This window comes from Asterias rubens, chromosome 2 (assembly GCF_902459465.1).
Source record: "Asterias rubens chromosome 2, eAstRub1.3, whole genome shotgun sequence".
Lineage (NCBI taxonomy): Eukaryota > Metazoa > Echinodermata > Asteroidea > Forcipulatida > Asteriidae > Asterias > Asterias rubens.
In genome coordinates, this window is record NC_047063.1 from 20,492,126 (window position 1) to 20,512,704 (window position 20,579).

Consider the following 20,579-nt stretch of genomic DNA (forward strand, 5'->3'; position numbering starts at 1 on the left):
ATCGTTGCTCTAGAACTACAAATCTAGTTAAAAAACATGTTCGCAGCATGTAGTGCCAATTTAACTGCCATCAAAAAGTTGTTTTCAATTTATGTCTACAGACACTGTGTTAAGCTCGGTTCATACTTCCTGCGAGTGAGAATGCGATCAACGTAGTGAAAACAGAGCTGTGACGTCAAATTTGCTGCGCACCAAGTATTTGTAGGTAGTTAGTATTCTCCAGGCTTTAGTGTATTTCTTTGTCATAATTAGAATATTGTGAATGAATTGTGAATGGATCTGTTTAAAAACAGGAGAGAAATTACATTTGCCCTACAATGGATTTTAAAGCTTGCTTCTATGACTATGTAGGTTGGTTTCCCCTCTTCGTAGCTGGTTGACAGCCTCTTTGTTCTGTCTTTTTTCCTTCGGACTCTAAACGTATTGTATCCTTGGCAATGTGGCGCTTTATAAATACAGTTATTATCATTCTTGGTATTCAAAAAAAATGTGGGGTAAAGCTGCCAGCAAACGTTTTGTCTTACAAATGTCAAAGTGTGTGACCAAAATGCTTCAGGACAATCCAATTTTGTATTTGCTAAGTTCTTTTGCATCGAATGAAAGAGGTTATTATTATTAAGTTAACACAAGAGATGATGAGGTTTAAGGCAAATTATGGAGAACAATATTGCAAATCAGTTACATATTTTCCCCTCAAAAATTCAATTTAAGATCTAATCTTAAACGTTCAATTTAAGATCTAATCTTAAACGTCTAAAAAGCCAAATCATACTTTTTTCCCCAAATGTAATGAAAAAAAATTGTTTCTTGAGATGAAACAATGTTTTACAATAATATTTATAAAACATATAAAATTATAAACAATAATTAATAAAAATGACATTTACATTTCCAACAATGACATTTCTCATAATGAATTGGTTTCAGGTAATTTAACACCTCCTTACAGTTTAAGGATAAATGAGATTTGCATAATAAGGTCAGACCACTCGGAATTATTTCACCCCAGTCCCTTCAGACAAAACCCAACACAACTGTCAAAAACCACAGGCCATGGTTTCCACGAGGCGATTGCGGTCAGCCAATTTAGGAAGCGCCAAATTGCTCTCCCAAAACCGCAAGAATTCCTGCACACCGCTCTGCTAAATTCGCGGCAACTGGTTACTTGAGTTCTATTTGCACCTAATCAAGGTTTGTTTATAAACAAGGAAAGTCAATATCTGTTGTTTTCCCCGCGAGTTTTGATCGGACATGATTGTTGTTGAGTATGAAAACAAAACGAAAAAGGAGCAGCAGAAAACACGTGCACACTGGACGTAGCGATCAACATTACACAGTGACTGTAGTTGTGTTATGGAAAACGGCACACACACACACACAGCAAACAAAAGCAACGTACATGTAAATGGCCGAAGCACAAAGCATGTGCGTAGCTTTGCTTCATGTGTGCACTATACACACACACCATACCACAAATCAAAACAAAGCAAGGGACGCGTAGTAAACCGCGGCATTTTCACGTCCCTAGTCTCTCGAAACATGTTCGTAATGACGCGAATAACAGCCTCTAAAATGTACTAAAACCTATAAGGTACTCACCGATAGCTACTGGAGGCGTGAACCATGCTTTAGGTGGAGGTGTTCCTTTATTATGGATGTGAGACAAAACTTGGTAGGCTGTATTCCGGGCTTGGTTTTGTGACTTAATCCAATCTTGTATGCGTCCTTTTTCTAAACTCCCGCAAAAATACACGATTAATTTGATGTTGTTGCTTCGGCATGCACGGGCGAGATTGTCCACAAAGTGGAACATGTTATTCCATTCTCCACCGCATACCCAGTCCGTGAAACTACCGCCATAAAGACGGTGAAGACAGCTTTCTGCATCCACCAGGAGAAACAGGGGGTTTTGACCCACCAGGGCCCGACCGCGTCGGCCGGGGCCAGCGCTCTGTTGCAGACGCTTTCTCGCAAGTTGTCCGAGATCGACTCTTTCGCATGCCTGCGGGCAAATCCGCTCAATATACTCCAAAAATCCCGTAAAACCCATCGTCCCGGGTCATGAGAAAGCAATCGTGGATCAAGAAGACATGGGAGAGGAAAAATTCCCTTCCAAAAATGACAGTTGTGCAAAATAATTGCACTATCAAATCCGAGGAATGTTTGGGTCTTTCAGATCCCCGCCATGTGCTCTGAACCTCTAACAAAAGCACCAGTACGCATGCCTAGATCCATTAAACACAGTATTATGGGTAGCGTCGCTTTAGAGGGCTCTTTTATAGCCCAAGTGGGAGTGCTATAGCGCAATATTTTGCTTTTCTCGGCCATTTTTGGGCTATCTACCGTGAATTTTGACGCAGTTTTTTTGAATCATTTTTAGCGTGCTTGCCATCGATGTCAAAGCATGGCCACTACTTCCACAATGCATTTCTAGGTTCTCTGTTTTGTTGGTGCATTAGCTCATCGTTGCTTGTAGTATGTGCAGGTTGTTTTGACTGCATGCAATATTCACATGAGTCAGAGTTTGTCACGAGTATGACATTCTTATTTATGTTTTTCCCCCCTTCGATATTGTGTGTGTGATGGCTACAGAACCAAAATTAGGAGGTCTGTACGTAATTTTATATAGGCCTACAAACATGAGTGAGTCAACTTCAGAGTGTGGGACGGCCTCGGCGGTGGGGGTCCTACGAAAAAAATGGAAGCTTAGGTCGGGCGGGGCTTCGATATGTGGGGGTGCATGGAGGAAAATCCCCCCCCCCCCCCTCCATGGCTGGGACAGGGATCTTAACAGTTTTGAAGAAAAAGAAAAAACGTTGAAACAAAAAGGAATTACTTATGCGGTGAGAGCCCAAATATAGTTAGTGATACATAATTTGATCCTGTGTTTTGGGGCAAAGTTTTTTTGCAGACCTTTTTTTTTTTTGGGGGGGGGGGGGGTGGGGGAGGGGGTTTCTTTTGATATATAAATGTTTAATATTTATTTCTTGTTCTTGTTCTCATATCTTGGGGATATAGGGGGCAAGGGTCTCAATCTGAGGAGAGCAGGGCTACTCAAAAAGTCGCCACCGCTAGAACTTTTATTCCCAAAACATTGTTTGTAAGGCGGGGGGGGGGGGGGGGTGGCAGCTCTTAAATAAAAACATGTCAATTTTACAAACTGCGTTTTGGGTTTCGTTTTTCTACTCAAATTTATTTGTTTTCTTTTTACATGCTACAGCTGCTGCACATTTACTCGCCATCGAGATCATTAACCCGTCCAATCTGACTGAAGGGCGCCACCGTACGTCTTCGGCGCAGTTAGTTTTTACGCTAATGTAGCCGGTAGCTGACTTTTTGGGGGATCGGGATTTGGGAGCCGTTGTTCTACCATCACTATCTTCAGACCGTGTAAGTACAAAAAGTAGCCAAACCCTGCAATTGGGATGGTGGATTTAATTGCCCCCCCCCCCCAAACAGTTCTTTTCAAGGAAAGCCAATTAATTAAATCATTAATTTATTTGGTAAAACTGGGCTTGTGAGTGAATCGTGGGTCAGATGCCAAGCGGTAAAGTTGTTTTTTTTTGCTCAGAAAGTTTCCTAGAACTATTGATAAAAAAGGCAGTAGACGGGTAGTTACTCAACATAATTATTAGCATTAAACCTTACTTCGTAAAGAGTAATGGGGAGAGGTTGATAGTATAAAACATTTTGAGGAACGGCTCCCTCTGAATTAACGTATTTTTAGTAAAAGAAGTAATTTTCCACGAATTTGATTTCGATACATCAGAATTAGATTTTGAAGTCTCGAAATCAAGCACACACCTTCGCGTGAAAATGATGATTTTGTTTTCTTTCATTATTATATCTCACAACTTCGACGGCCAATTGAGCTCAAATTTTCACATGTTTTTTTGTTTATGCATATTAATTTTTTTATGTTGAGATACACCAAGTGAGAAGACTGGTCTTTGATATGAACAACAAATAAAATTATTTAAACTACTAAACTTTTTCTGGGTTAAATGCTGATTGTGGGGAAGTTTCCGATCGTAGCATAGGTCAAAACTCAGAATTCAGAACTGCATAAATTCACAATCTTTTCTGTATACATTACCGAAGACCAAATGATTGTATAATGACAACTTAATAAACTATATAACAAACTGAACAAATACATTTAAATTGTAATATTTATTGTACACATTACATATTTTCTATAGTCCATCAGTTGGCAATTATTTCACATTAATTATAACATAAATAGCTTAATCTTAATTTGTAAGGTAAAGATTATAGGAATGAAAACAGTTACTGAACGCTCACTGTTTAACAATACAGGTCCCTAAAAGATGTGTTTCTGCCGTCACCATCAACATTACACTAATTTGGAGACCCATACTTAAAGCCATTAGACACTTTCGGTAAACAGTGTTGTCCAAGTCCCACACTTCGTGTATCACAACTTATATATAAAAAAACAAACCTGTGAAAATTTAGGCTCAATCGGTCATCGGAGTCAGGAGAAAAATAACGGGAAAACCCACTCTTGTTTCCGCGCGTTTCGCCGTGTCATGACATGTGTTTAAAATAAAGAAAAGTCTTTCACCATTACCTTCTGTAAACCCTGTAAATTATTTGTAAATCTGTGAACCTTTCTTGATTCTGTACCGAAAGGGTCCAATGGCTTTAATTTATTTCGATTGCCATTATAATAACCGAAACTTTCAACAAAATCCATGACAAAACATTATTTTGTTCCCCCACTGAATCACTTATAGTTGTTTTCACAGGTTGTCATTATGAAAACTATAACAGACGATGAAAAAAAAAAAACACTAATCATGTTTAGAATTTCTTCATTGACGTCAATTACACAATCTTTTACATCTTAAAGTCCAAATTCAATGCGATATTTTGTAGAGTAACAAGACGTTAAATAAAAACAATTATTTGTTGATGTCAGAGTACGTACCAGAGCTTGGGTCTGGTGAACTAGCTACATACCTTTCTTTTGTTGATAAACAAACCGCCTTGGTTGGCATGGTCGGCCGAATGTTAGTAAAACACTAAATCGTAAAAACAGATGTTTTAACAAAATTTAACATTTTCTGCAAACTTTCAATTAAATAAAATACCTCTCATAATTAGTTGTTTTGTTTTAAACAAAATCAACAAATTTTGTTACATTGTTACAACAAATAACAATCGTTTCTTGATTAATTTGCACTTTGGGCTTTCCATATTTTTTTTTCCAATCTGGGTTGGCAAAAACTCGGGCTGTGACGTTGCAAACGAAAGGTTTGAGACCTTTGTCATGCTGTCTCCATCTTGGTTATGTTCCTCGTATCGAATAAAAATAATGAATGCTAATAAGTCATTTTTGAAAATAGGAACCAGACTATTTAATTTTTCGGATTAGTAAGGCCGTGTCCGAAACGACGACTTCGGCTACAGCTACGTCTAGATCAGCGCGTCTGTCAGTGTTGAAGAATAGCAGACGCGCGCGATCTAGCCGTAGCTGTAGCCGAAGTCGCCGTTTCGGACACGGCCTTACATTGATATTAATGGGAGAAATATAAAGATGATGGCCACACCGTGAGGAAGGTCCTTAGACCACTCGGCCACGACACGATTATTTAGTTATTTCAGAGTGTTTGAATTTCAGAAATTTAATTTAAAGACAATGGACACTATTGGTAATTGTCAAAGACTATAGCCTCCACAGTTGATGTATCTCAACATACGCATAAAGTAACAAACCTGTGAAAATTTGAGCTCAATCGGTCATCGAACTTGCGAGATAATAATGAAAGAAAAAAACACCCTTGTCACACGAAGTTGTGTGCGTTTAAATGCTTGATTTCGAGACCTCGAGTTCTAAGTCTGAGGTCTCGAAATCAACTTTGTGGAAAATTACTTCTTTCTCGAAAACTATGGCACTTCAGAGGGAGCTGTTTCTCACAATGTTTTATACTACCAACAGCTCTCCCCATTACTCGTCACCAAGAAAGGTTTTATGCTAATAATTATTTTGAGTAACTACCAATAGTGTCCACTGCATTTAAAAATAATTTTAAAAGCAATATCAAGTTATCATATTGTTTGTATACCAAACTGTTGTGATTGTTTTTGATGTCGTCTTGTTATTGAATTATTGAACGAAATATAAATATTGTTCATGTTTTGTGTTCTAATCAAAATCAAAACTAAAACAATCATGTTTTTTTTATTAACTCACCATCCTCACTCGGTTACGTCTGCGCCATAGCAAAAACAAAAAAGAGAAAAAAGTGCATGACCTACGATTTTTAAAATGATTTGTTTTTTCAGAATTTTAATTAATGCACTGCTGTACTTTAAAAATAAAATGTAAAAAAAAAGCGTTAATAATTTTAAAAGGTATTATGACATAACAAAGGATTAGTGATAATTATTATGTGTATTTCAGTCTTTATCCGATAATTCTTCCGTTATCTTTCTTTTTTAAAAGTTAAGATTAGTTCATTTTTAAAAGCCCGTGATCACATTAAAAAAGCCAACTGTGATTATTTCCATTTTTATTTGAAAGCAGTCAAAAAGCTCGTCATCTTATGCTCTGGTCGAGAATTTTTAGATCCATAAATGGGAAAAAAGAAAAAAAGAATAGAACAACGAACATTTTAAGCACAGTGTCTCCCTTTAATAGTACGCGTAACATAAAAAACTAAATTACATGTACATTAAATAAATAGATTTTGTTCTTACTGTACATATCTATAATAATTTGCGCATCTTCAACAACAGAGAAAGCATAAGTTTACAGTTCCACGAAGTCCACTATTCACAACCGACGCAACTCTCAGCTCCCTATAGCGATGCGTCCAAAGAATAGTATTGTGAACAAAGTCAGTCCAATCACATAATTATTTCGAAATTCAGCAATACCCTAGACTTGATGAAGTCGTTAGCGCTGCAGTTTACTAACACATTCTGCCGTTCATGCAGCAGTCACACAGTGTGATCATACATTCAAACAACGGTCATTGTTAATTGCGACTGACTCATACATACTGGGATCGATGGTGTGTGTATCCATATCCCCGTAACTACAACGCGCTTAACAATTACCGACTTGATTTCAAGACTAGCAATACCCCCTGCTCATTATTCTGGTTGAGAAGCCAATTAAGGGGTCCCGGGAAAAGTGAACTTAATCACTGTACTAGCCAAGACCCAACTCTTTTGTTTGAAACTGCTTATTTCGTATTATTTTGCTTATTTTATAGTTGCTGTTTATCTTTCTCTCTTTGTATAACTTGTTTTTATTGTTCTCTTTATGCGCTTAAATCCTTTTTTACATTGGGCGCTTTAAAATTAATATCTTTACTGTTTTATTATTAAGACAATAAAAGAAGTTTCAGTTTGAAATTTTGGAGGAAAACCCAAGATAATTATTTCAGATAAAACCCACTCATTCTATGAACCGAAATCCCAATCAACGTATAGTGGGATTCGAACCGGGGTCCCAGTGGTGGAGGGTGAGGAGGTAACCACTCCATCCCAAAACATGAATTTACCCACCCCTTTTTGTAAATTGCAAGACCCGACCTCTTACACTGCAGAAATCTGGGTGTTAAAATTGACACCTCTGGTGTTGTCATGACAGAGAATCAACATCATAGGCTGTTACCAAAAACACCAATGTAATTTTTTTTTTAAAGAAATTTGTGTAATTTCACCGTCCTATTTTGTATTCATTCGTTGTTATCTATTATGTGACAACACCCAAAGTGTTAATTGAACACCTCAGTTTGTACAGTGTAGGGAAGCACTATTTTGACGAGCTTGTCAATTCAAGAGTCTCTATTATTTTTCATTGTATTTCGAATGTCTGTGCAATGTTTTTAATTCTTTCACAAAAGTCGGCATGATGAACACAGTGCCAATCACAATCTGAAGAATAAAAACATAAGAGTAACAATGATATGTTTTTACTCAATATTATTGTAGGCCTTCAATTTGAGGTAATCGTGAGTGCATCTTGGTAATCAAATAAGCACAAGGGAAATTGATTTGGTAACTTTTTAATTTTTAATTATTTGGGGTCGGTAATTAAAAATGTTTAGGGGTACAAATTACCTACCCCAAACCATTTAACATCATTACCCAGTCAGTTTTACTTGTGCCCATCCGCAAAAGTAAAAAACAAACGTCGCCCACAAAATAAAAGTACTAAAATAGTAACACTTATTAATAATAAACTGATTGTACTGGGAGGGAAGATAACTGAGCATCTTACTTTTTAAGTCGTTAATAAGGACAAGTCAACATGGCAAAAATTAAGGAAAAGTCGTTATATTCCATAAGACAAATCGACATGGTAAGAATCAAAGGGACAGGTAATTAGTTGTTCCAAGTGGACATGGAAATATTTAAATGAAAAAATGGTTAACTCTTAGAGCTGCGTAAATTAGTTTGTTCTAATGTGACATTAGTTTTACGACCAGTAAGTGTGGATGGACATGTTCATAGTACTATTTATTATACAAAATGTTATTTTTTTTTCAAGAAAAGACCTTTTCAAAAGAGACGATTTTTCCCCAACTCTTGTAGGTATCGCTTGCTTCTCATGAGGTGTTAATACATACTCGGCCAAGAAAAAGTTGTACTCTTTCTGAAACGACGTAGAAACAAAATAAAGAAGTAACGATATACTCACCATGACAACGAAGAAATAGAACACTGGGGGCCAGCCATACTTCATTTCCAAGACAGGAACGACAATCTAAGGGCGAGACAAAATTTAACAATCATCTAATACAACAAAATAATTAAATAATGGCTTTGTGACACGGACCGTAGTCCAGGGACCACGTTCCAGGGACCAAGTTCCAGAAACCAAGAAATGGGGATCAAGTCCGGTGCCAAGATCCAGAAACCAAATCCAGGGTTCAAGATCCAAGGACCAAGATCCAGGGACTAAGATCCAGGGACCAAGATCCAGGGACCAAGATCCAGGAATCAAGATCAAGGGACTAATGTCAGGGCCCAAGATTCAGGGACCAAATGATATCCAGCGGGTCCAGTGACCTAGGAACCGCAGGACCAAGTCCAGGGACCGAGATTCAGTGACCAATATCCACTAATAGATGATAGTTCATAGTAATTATACGGCCACACGCCTTACCTGTCCGAGTGCAGCACCCATGGTGCCTGTTCCATCGATGATACCAGTCACCGTTGCAAGAGCCTCTTTACTACCTCGGATGACGTCTTGTTGACCCAGGTCAGCTGACACTACTGAACTGACCACGTGGGATGCCCCATTCACAAATATCCCCACTATCGTTAGGATAATTGCGTTCAGTAGCAAATCATTGGGACAAACTGTGGAAGGTCAGAATCAAAATTGAAATGTCATTAAGTGCGACATTCAAGAGCAAATAAATTAAAAATTTATTTTAGGATATCTGAACGTTTTACACAACACACAGATTCTGAGCGGGGCCCAATTTCATGGCTCTGCTTACCGCCGAATTCCGCGCTTACGATCACGATTCCCCGCTTACGTGCAAGCGCCGAATTTCTGCGCTAGCCTTGTAAGCCTAGAATGCCTATAGTTAGTAACGGGGAGTACGCACGCGCTGAAGCCCAAATTCGCCGCTAACCCGTGAAATACGCTTGCCGTAAGCACAGAATTCCCTGCTTCCGTAAGCGCCGATTAAGCAGAGCCATGAAATTGGGCCCAGATCTCATCATTTTTCAAGCAATATCTTAAGAAGGTGTTTATTTGCTTACAACTGTATCCGAAGACCAAACTGTACGATAGGACCATCATGACGACAACCACGGGTGAGCGGACACCCAGACAATCAGAAATGACACCACCTAGTATTCCACCTGAGAGACGACCGGGGGGGGGGGAGTAAAAAATATAAACAAATGTAAAAATAAAAAAGATTACAAGAAAAAGCAAATACAATTAAATGAGTTTACTCAACATAACATTATACAAAATCATTAAATAAATAATTACTTTAGTAGATGTATTAATAAGAAATTAAATTACGAAAGAATAAAAAAGGACTAAACAACCAAAATAATTTGATTATAAAAATAAAAATTAAGCAAAATAACAATTAAATTTCACCCATTATTTTGTACAACCAGCCCCAAGATCTTCTTCTTACATCTCATAAATTAACTTGTAGGTTTTGCATAATATTTCGTTTTAACTGAATAATATTTAGGATTTGCGACTCCATCAGGACGAAGTCTGCTTGAAAGCTAGTTCCCTGCCAAAACACGCACACACTACCAAAAGTAAACTTTAAAATAAACATAAAATAAGTTCGTATTTATGTATTACACCCATCCAATTAATTATTTTATTTTATTTTTATAAACAAGTTTCCAATAAACAAAATAACCTAAAAATAATGATATCGTGTGTTATTGATAACTCTTGAGGATTTGATAATTAAAGTACTACTAATCGATTATCGATAATCGTACCAATAAGACCTCCGATGTCGTAGAACATTGACATTTGATCCGCTTCAACCTCTGACCATAAAAAGTTATCGCTCAAGTAGTAAGGGAGCCAGAAGAAAAAGGCGTAGTTTACCATTTTTAGGCAAGCATAGCTCAACGCAAACTAGAACAGTAAAAGTAAAAGTAAAAGACAAACTTCGTTAAGTTATATAAAGATACAAAATATTTGCCATTGTACTTCTTCTCTCTTTATAGACAACCCTATCGGGAAAAAACAGCAATAGCCCTTCTCACTTGGAACGCTGTACCCCTGACAGGAGCCTTTGCATTTGGACTTGGTTTTCAAGCGTCCCTTTCTGATTGCGTGTGTTTCCCCCTTAGTTGGGGTTGTCCTCCCACATCTATAGCAGCTGAACATTTCGTGTTTCATCCGGTTATTGGCGCTAAATAAGCCGTTGGTTGTGTAATCTTATAATTAATAAACAAATACGATAAATTAATGGTTGTAGTTTTAAGGCACTGTACACCTTTGGTAATTTATTGATAAATTTGAATAGCAACGTTTGTGGTAGCAAGCGCAACGGAAAGCTGTGTATAGTACCGGTATACGAAATTGTGAGAAACGACTCCCTCAAAGTAACGTAGATGTTTAGAAAAAGGTAGCTTCACACTAAAAATATGCACCTGAACGCACACAAATTATGTGCAACACGGGTGTTTTTTCTTGCATTATTTTCTTGCTACTTCGACGACCAATGGAGCCCAAAACTTTCACAGTTGTTATTTATGCATATGTGAGGAAACACCAAGTGATAATACCGGTTATATTGGCAACAATTACCAAAGGTGTCCAGGGGTCGATTTCACATAGAGTTAGGAATAGTCATAAAACTTAGGAGAAGTCCTTGGATATAATATTCATAACTTAAGGCTAGTGATATTACATAAGTTTTGACGAGTAACTCGTCTCAACTCGAGATAAGACTAGTCTTAACTCTTTGTGAAAGATCCACCCCTGGAAATCTGAGTTTTGTTTTACTCACAGCTGCCACACCAGGTAACAAGAGTGCCTGTGTAAAGCTGATGGCTTGAGGTCTTTTAGTTTTTGGAAGAATTGGTGACGTGTCATCTTCATCTGCAGAAATATCTCCATCTATGGAAGAGAAGTGAGAAGTTGTCAAACCAAAGACCATAAGCCCCCCATTTTTTTTTATGGCGGACACATTACTACGACACACTATAGGTTTGGGTACATTCGTCTGTGTACACCAAAATCACAAGGTGTACTCCTATAGTGTATATATATTTAAATATATTTTTTATTTTATTTTTTATTTTTTTACTGGTGTTTGGGGGCGGGGTGGGGTGCATATCTTGCTCCAACATGCTGTAAATAATTCGATACCAATAGGGCATGCATGAAATTATCTTAAATGTCGTATTAAAAATTCGGTATAAAAGACAATATATTCTTTTCGCCTTGATTTTTACCTAAATTTGGAGTTATAAAAGCTGTGATGCATGTTTTACCTTTCTTCAATGCGACTTGCACATCACTCTTGCCTTCCACTGTGTCAGAAAGACCTGCGTGTATAATAACACGGTATTTCATTGGGAAACGATAAATTCCAAAAGCAAGAACTGAGTTTACCAAGTTAAGGACCAGTTTGCAAATTTTGTTAATTCAGAGAAACTTGTCGCCGCTGTTTTTTTTGTCTGTGATGATGTTGTAGGTTTGTTGTTGTTGTTGTTGCTGTTGTTGTGGTTGTTGTTGTTGTTGCTGTTGTTGTGGTTGTTGTTGTTGTTGATGTTGTCGTTGTCGTTGTTGTTGCGGTGTAATTTTTGTCGTCGTCGTCGTCGTCGTCGTCGTCGTGTTGTTGTTGTTGCTGTTGTTGTTGCTGCTGCCGTTGCCGTTGCCGTTGCCGTAGTCGTCGTCGTCACCGTCGCCGTCGCCGCCGCGGTCGCAGCCGCCACCGCCGTCGTCGCCGTCGTCGTCGTCGTCGTTGTTGTTGTCGGTGTTGTATGAACTTAACAATAAGTAAGCTTTCATACTAAGATTAGACTATGAGTTTCCGTTATGGTATAGGTTGTCTTTAGAGATAAAGCTATACTTGTAGAAACCCTTACCTACATCGCTGGGTGACGGAATGAGGAAAATTAATATCACAATACCACCAATGAAGAGAATGCTGGCCGTCGTTAGAAACGCAAACTGCGGAAACACGAAGAAAATACATCGGAAGTTATCGTATATTTGTTTCTAATTCTGTGTAGATCACGCCATAAATAATTGTCTACCAGAATCAATGACCTTTTAAAGGCAGTGGATACTATTGGGTATTGTCAAAGACCATGTCTTCTCACTTGCTGTACCTCAACATATGCATAAAATGACAAACCTGTGAAAACTTGAATGCAATTGGTCATCAAAGTTGCGAGATAATAATGGAAAAAAAACACACCCTTGTCACACGAAGTTGTGTGCTTTCATAATGCTTGATTTCGAGACCTCAAATTCTAAACTTGAGGTCTCGAAATCAAATTCTTGGAAAGTTATTTCTTTCTCGAAAACTACAATGTACTTCACTTCAGAGAGAGACGTTTCTCACAATGTTTCATAATCATCAGCTCCACATTGCTTGTTACCAAGTAAGTTTGTATGCTAATAATTGTTTTTAGTAATTATCAGTAGTGTCCATTGCCTTTAAATTGCATTCTCAGTGCATTGTTCAGAAATGTTCTATTGTGTTTAAAATCATAACCATAATTTTGTATAAAAAAAAAAACCCCAGCTAAAACGAGTTTTGAGAAGTCCCACTTTACAAAATGTTACCAAGCATATCACCGAATAGGAATGACCAAGCGAATAATGCCAAAACGAAAACCCAGACCAAGTAAGTTTTGTTTAGTGATATTTCAAAGAATTTAGTCAACTGAGTTTTTGAAGAGTGAGTTTGCCGAGTTAGATTTGTCAGTTAGATCTGTCAAGTTTGCCGAGAGAGTTTTATCGAGTGAGTATTGTCGAGGAAGTTTTGTTGAGCTAGTTATAAATATGCTGAGATTAGCTGAGACCATTAGTCGACCTATGACTGCATGAGTTTACCTGATATCCTTGGTTTAACACCAGTGCAGCAAGAACAGACCCCAAAATGTTTCCAACAGATTGGCAAGATGTCCATAAGCCGAATACTAGTCCTCTATAATAATTGTATAACAAAACAATGAATCAATAATTGAAATACTCAAATTGGCCCTTCTAAAGTTCACGCACGAGTACAAGCACTATTGGTTGGCAAACGCCATAGAGAGTTGACGTCATTGATCTCCATTTCACTGACAAATTAATGGTATCAATGTTATCACGCCATCATTGGTCATCAAAATGGCGCGACGTACGTTCAATCACCCAAAAGTGTTATGAAGCATGCGCGAGTTGCAACTTACATATTTCACGGAAAGATGTATATAACCTTTAAGGCCTGTTCATGGCAACATATATTACCAGGCAAATCCGTTCTCGGAAATGTGCTCATGCTCAGAACTACAAATAGAATTATTAACTTAACTGTCTGCTGCCACCTAGCGTACCAAAGTCTGCCATATTGTCCGCCATGATGGAAAATCACGCCAAACCAAAAAGCAAACGGCTATGCATTATACGTTAGATACTAACTCAAATTTTACCTTCAATCGAATTAACTCATTCATGTAATAATGTAAATCTGTATTTTAATTCAGTCTCTGGACTGCGACAAGCAGATGTTTTTACAATAAACCAGTAATAATAATAAACTCGAACCTATTTATAATTGGGAATAAAACGAGGCTGAACCGGATTAAACTTACAAAGGAAACTGACCATCTCGCAAAACCGGGTTACTCTTTTATGCAAAAAAAAAGAAGAGAGTTGGCGGTTGGGGACCATAAGTGTGTGTAGATTCATGTGCACTTAACAATAAAACAGACGTAGGCCCTTTTCGAAACCACGGCTTGGCTTTGGATTCGGCTTCAGACTCTGTCCTTTCGTCTGAAGCAATGAGAACGCACGCAAAGCACGCGCAAATTAGTTGTCGTAACAGCTGCCAAGCTATCCTGATGAGCCGAATCTGGAGCCGAAGCCTTCTTTCGAAAAGGGCCACAGACACCAACAAAACGATTGATAATGAGAGTGAATAATATACAAATTGGACAATCCGTATATCATATTAGCCATCTGGTGAACTTCACATCCACGGCTATCTTTCGTTCCATTTAATTATCGTTCGTGTAGAGTGCATTTGTCTAGTTTGTCTGCCACTCTTTTCATACAACTATTTGCCACCAATATTGTTCATAAAACTACAACAAGTTAACAAATATATTTGTATTTTTGTGGTGTGAACTGTTTTCAATATCGCGGTAACGCAAACGAGTAATCACTCACTTTCCAGTTTCGTTGAAAATATTTTTTTTCCCTGGTGACCTTTAAAATGAACGCTTGTATCAACAAGATGCATTGATCGCTCTCTGTTTCGCCAAAACGGCCCGAGAATGACTTCGAATTCAGATTGAATGACTTTGAATTTGGGGAAACAAGACGATTAAAATATGTACATGAAAACACAAAAAAATAAAAACGGGGGAAGCCGCATAACTTGTTGTGTTTCTACAAGGTGCAAAAGTGGCTAAGCACAACAACATGGTGCTAACCAGAACAAGGCTACCAGTCAAAATGCCATGTCATTTTACGCAGTTTGTGACTGGTATCCTGCTCATTTCTGCTATGCAGAATAAATGTTTAAGCGCTTTTCCTGCTCAAGCAGCTCTATCATTCTATGATATTGGGCACAGGCTGCCTTGACCTTTACCAAAAAGAGCGACATCTTGAATTTATTCCCCATCCATATAAATTCAATCACAACGAGGGTGGTAGGACCAAAATAGTCAGGTCACTTATTTTGTATTGTGAATTTGCGAATGTCCAGCATGCTGTTTGATTCTGGGAATAAAGTATGACCAAAATGGTGGTTGCATGGTAAAGCGCGGTCTGTTACCTGGACTCCGTGAACCAGTTTCCCATGACGGCGATCAGTGCGGGCCAGCCGGTGCCTTGCAGGAGCCCGTTCAGAATCCAGAAAATAATGTAATACGCTTTGTTGTATAAACTTATCCACTCACTAAGAGAACCAAACATGAAAATCTGACGAGAGAAATAATATAAGAAGAAAAAAAAACATAAGAAAGGTTAGCAAAAATTACAGTAACCTTATCAAACTATATAAAATACAACATAATAAAAAATAATAAAAAATGCTCGTCGATGCAAACGTTACAAAGCAAACAATATAAAATAACGGACAAGTGAAAAAAGATGCAACAAAACAATGGGGGAAAAAATCAACACAAACACTAATGTTTTATAAGTTCTTCCAAACACGTGAAGATACATTAGAGAATATCATAATTATTCAGGGCATTCGACTTGGTTCTTCGAATAGTAAATTCATTTTACATCCTTGTTGTCGCTGTTGTTGTTGTTGTTGTTGTTGTTGTTGTTGTGGTTGTTGTTGTTGTTGTTGTTGCTGCTGCTGCTGTTTGTCTTCGTCGTTGTTGTTAATGATTCGCTGTTGGTATTGTTGTCCTAGACTTGTTTGTCGTCATCGTTGTTGTTGTTGTTGTTTTCGTTGTTGTTGTTGTTGTTGTTTTTGTTTTCGTTGTTGTTGTTTGTCTGAATGTGAGATTAAACTTACCGTGACAGCGGAGAGGCACATTCCGCCCCCTAGGACCTTTCTCAGGTCTAACCTGTGTAAGATAAGAAAAATGAAGACATGTTGTGTACTTATTATAAAGTCTTTGAACGAAAAAGGGTCATTTATGCGGGTATCGCCACCTGCAAACATGGAACTTTATATTCTGCAGAAGAAAAAAACATCTAGGAACGTTTTTTTTTCAGGTCGAACATGACATGACCTTGTACCTTGTAAGTGTTAATCTGATAAAAGTTTCCTAGTAGGGGGCCTTCAAAATATATTCGACAAGCTAAATTCAAAATGCTTGTTTTTTTTCAAGTAACTATACAGAATTAGACTACACTCTTAAATTACTCTTAAATTAATTTGTGTTCACCTCAGAGTGAGGAACATACATACTATTATATTTAAAGTTCTCTCAAAACTACCACCAACCAACCCCAACCCTCCCCATGTCTAAGACTGTATTTACCTATCTCCGAGCATACCACTGATGAAAAGCCCGACCGCGTATGCGACCAGAAATACGGTATCCAAAACGCCAAAGAACACCTCCACTTCGTCGGCGCTTTCCAAGAATGGGTGGACATAACTCTGCATCTATTTGGACAACATATCATACATTAAGGCTGCACAAAAACGAAAGTGATGGTGTAGTCTTAAAATACTAACAACACTAATTTGCCACCAGAGTGAAAGAGAAACTACATTTAATTTATTATACACGAAATTGAAGCAGAACAGTTTCGATAATTCCAACTGCAACCAAGTTTTCCTTCCCGGAGATTAAGATCCCAAACAACTAATTTCCCCCAAAACGAATTTGTGTTCTCGGCCCTTAAGAAAAGGATATATCCCTTCCCTAAAAAAAAAAAAAAAAAAAAAAGGTGCCACGGTATATAAATTAAATAGAACATTTGAATAAAAAAAAACACAATTATCCAGCCGTTGGCTCAACAAAAAGAGAAGAGGTTTCCACACTTTAGATTTTACGGTGGAAATCTTTCAAAAACTGGTAGTAATAAATGACAAAAGATTATCATTGTCATAATTGCCCCCCCCCCCCATCACGACACAAAATTAATAGTTATAATAAAAACAGTATAAAATCCTGGTTGAATGAAAATATTTTTTTTAGATGCCGAGAACTTTAGCAGGCCTTTTTCTTGGGTCCTGACTCAAACTCAATGAAGATGATATCACCAATACGACAATCAGAGAGAGTGTCCTTCGTCTTTCCTTAAAAACAACTGTATTGTGTCGCAGCTGCAGAATACGGTAAAATGCATTTGCCAGATGAGATATGACTCACAATAATGTAATAAAATCATCCCCCAATATTTCATTTTTATAAGCATGGGTGTTTAAAAAAAAAAAAAAAATTATAACGTGTATTCCTACCCGATCTTCATTGGTGAGTGCGGCAGCTGCCATAGTGCGGCAGCTGCCATGGAGCGGTAATCGATATGCAAATTTCATTGTATTCAGTTTGTATTGGTTATTAGTAAGGGATCAAATTGAACTGATTTTAAAATACCTTTGACAAAGCAAAATACAAACAAAAAAGGAAGGAACAAAAAGAGAAAACAAAGTGAAAAATAATTGCTATTAAAAACGTATTTAATTTAAACACACATCGGTGTATGGGTAAAAACCAAAATTAATATTGTAAAATATTTGTCTTTGTCAATATCGCCCCCGAAAAAAAAAGAAAAAAAAAGGGGCGTGTGTTGGGAGGGGGGGGGTGTCAATTGTAAAAACACAATTAAGACAAAACGGCACTTTTCCCACTAAAATCCTTCAGACTTTAGTACTTAATACCACACTCAACAAAGAAGTGAAGTTTTTTAAATAAAATTTTGTGAGATTTCAATTGAAGGACAAACACGAAAAGTGTATTTTGGTCTCCTCGAGTTATGTCCTATTATTTAGTTCAAAAAGTGTTCATCTAAAGTGTTTATTTCAATCGCTGCAATCGAAATAACCAATAGGCCTAGGTAAATGGGGGCACGAAGAATCACAAAGTGGGGATAGGGGTCGGAAAATTAAAGTAGGTCACCAAACTTTGTCAGAGACACTAAAATGTATCCTGATTCTGTTGGATCATGAATCACTCAATCACCAGAAAGATTTCTTCACGATTGATCTATCACCCCAAACAATGTTTGTTCTTTTCAACTTTTGTTTGTAGTTTCAAAGCAATAACTCGTAAAAATATAAAATAAAAATTTACTGCTTCAAATAATCGACAGCTGAGTTTAGATTAGACATAGATTAGATTAGACAGTAATATTTATGTGGGATTTTGGAAGAAAATGTTACGGGCCAACCCCGAGTCTGTTTTACTATTATAGCTTCCGCTGGTACGTGACCGTTTAATAGGTACACAAAGTTAACTGGCTTTTTGAGATATTGGTGGACACTATTGTTGGAGTGCACTGTTTGGTTTGAGTTTACACAGACAAATTTACCAAAACGCCACAGTGTGTCCACCATGATATCTGAAAATTGCCTATTATTCGATGAATTAAATATTCTAATACCTGTTTCTCGTTGTATCCTTCGGGTAGGGTTTCATTTTCAGCGAGAGGGGCCCAACTAAGACGAACTGACGTCTTCACATTACTGAACGTCTTACGGGCGGCATTATAAAAACAATATCTGTCGGTTTCAAATCAATTAAATCATTTTAATAGGACTAGATGTTAGTTTTACATTTTATATAATTTTGTTTTTATTATTATTAATGGTTTATGTAAAAAAAAATGCAATACAGCGGATAAAAGCAGAGGTTTACAGTTTACTGAAAACAGTCATTTAAAATGTATTAAAATCAACTACAATATAAAAAATAAAATACAAATGAAAATATGAAGAAAAACATATAAACACACACAACAAGTTTATGACAGTATAATACACATACAAAACTCGGAATATTTTGATTATGTTAAAATTCATCCATTGCTCATGATTCAAAGAGTCTGTCCACAAGACAACTTAAAATAATTTGTTTTTACCCTAAAACACATGTGTATAAAGCACTGATACTTCCAAGAATAGGCTGTGAAAATTGTTTCGTATTAATCAAGATGCAAATCGGGTAGGATTAAAAAATAATTCGCCTAAACATAGACTGTTCGTAACTTTTTCAAAAGTATGCAATGAATAAATTTAAAAAGTAGTAAAAGTATAAACTTTATATCAGTACAAATAATCGTGTGTTCCCTTTCTATTTCACTGTTCTTGGTAAATGCATCAAAACACAGTGCTCATTCTGTTTCCTCTAAATTACATTATCTTATGTGCATTTACAAACTTCATCTCCGGTAATAAATTCTTCTCAATTATTTTCAAAAAATGTACTTACGATAAATAAGTGAGGAAAAACGTAGCCACGTGATATTTGGTGTATGAACCACAACACGGTGTTCCCTGTGTCTTCATGGTATTAAAACAAAGTACAGTTACATTCAAACAAAGTCCGGTCTCATTGCTGTTTTACAGAATGTATCCACAAAGTGTTCTTCCCGCTATCGTGTGCTTTTTCACATTCATGCATTAGAACCAATGTTTAACTAACGCAATGACCTTAGAATCTGGCCTTACACCGCCCGTGAACGTTCACGGCACACCTGTTGCACTATCTACAAAAGGTTTTTTATAATTTATTAACCATTCGTATATTTATTTTGTCATTCTTTAGCCCAGAAAAATCAATAGTCACATAGACAGGAAACCACGTTAGTGGTTTGCATTCAAAAATTAGTCTGATTGTTATACTTTTATAATGTGTAAAGGTGCAGAGGGTGATTCAGGGGGCGGATTGGGGCCGGATCGGGGGGGGGGGGGGCTAGAAGAGGAATTACAGGATTACAGTCGATTCAGCTTTTTAGATTTCTAAATGAAAAGTATGTTTAACGTTGTTTTCCTCAAGTGTTTTATCTATAAGGAAGGTATACGTTTGGTAATTACCAACAACAACTTTTAAATAAATAAAACGACAAAAACAATAAACGGGGACCAGAAACAGTTTGTTATTTTCTCATTAGTGAAAGTCGTTTATTTTTGTCCATAGATTCAAACAGAAGAAATGTGAGAAGATCATTTTCAGTAAACGTTATTTTTGAAAATGATTTTTTTCCCGTCATAATAAAGACAGGTGTAGATATTAAAAAGGAAAAAAAAATCTTCAATGAACCCAACTTACAAAAATTAATTGATAGATTTTGTCACTTGATGTATACTATACTTATAAAACAAAAAATTAAATAACGAAATTGTGTTGTCTCACAAGTTTTCCAAAGGTTACTGTAAAAAGTCCCTTTCCCTGTTATTTTCAAAACAATGCCCACTAGTAAGAATTGCCTGGGCCCCCCTATCCTTGATAATAAA

The 20,579-nt window shown here is 37.0% G+C and overlaps 2 protein-coding genes across 2 annotated transcripts in view; both read right to left on the reverse strand.

The window, feature by feature from the left end:
• Positions 1 to 2,184, reverse strand: part of LOC117307395 (constitutive coactivator of PPAR-gamma-like protein 1) — a 35,794-nt gene extending 33,610 nt beyond the window's left edge. The window contains exon 1 of the mRNA XM_033792136.1: positions 1,600 to 2,184. Within this exon, the coding sequence (XP_033648027.1) occupies positions 1,600 to 2,050 (451 nt within the window). The 5' untranslated portion in view covers positions 2,051 to 2,184. The remainder of the gene's footprint in view (positions 1 to 1,599) is intronic.
• A 3,836-nt stretch (positions 2,185 to 6,020) lies between these two features.
• On the reverse strand, positions 6,021 to 19,818 carry LOC117307454 (sugar phosphate exchanger 3-like). The gene is made up of 14 exons (XM_033792213.1): positions 19,555 to 19,818; positions 18,728 to 18,845; positions 16,657 to 16,784; positions 16,185 to 16,236; positions 15,489 to 15,634; positions 13,559 to 13,652; positions 12,583 to 12,667; positions 11,986 to 12,039; positions 11,499 to 11,608; positions 10,477 to 10,618; positions 9,760 to 9,861; positions 9,149 to 9,348; positions 8,681 to 8,746; positions 6,021 to 7,914 (listed from the first exon to the last, which is right to left on the reverse strand). Exons 1-14 carry the CDS (start codon positions 19,629 to 19,631, stop codon positions 7,828 to 7,830), a joined length of 1,461 nt encoding a protein of 486 aa, XP_033648104.1. The 5' UTR covers positions 19,632 to 19,818; the 3' UTR covers positions 6,021 to 7,827.
• Between the last annotated feature and the right edge of the window lie 761 nt (positions 19,819 to 20,579).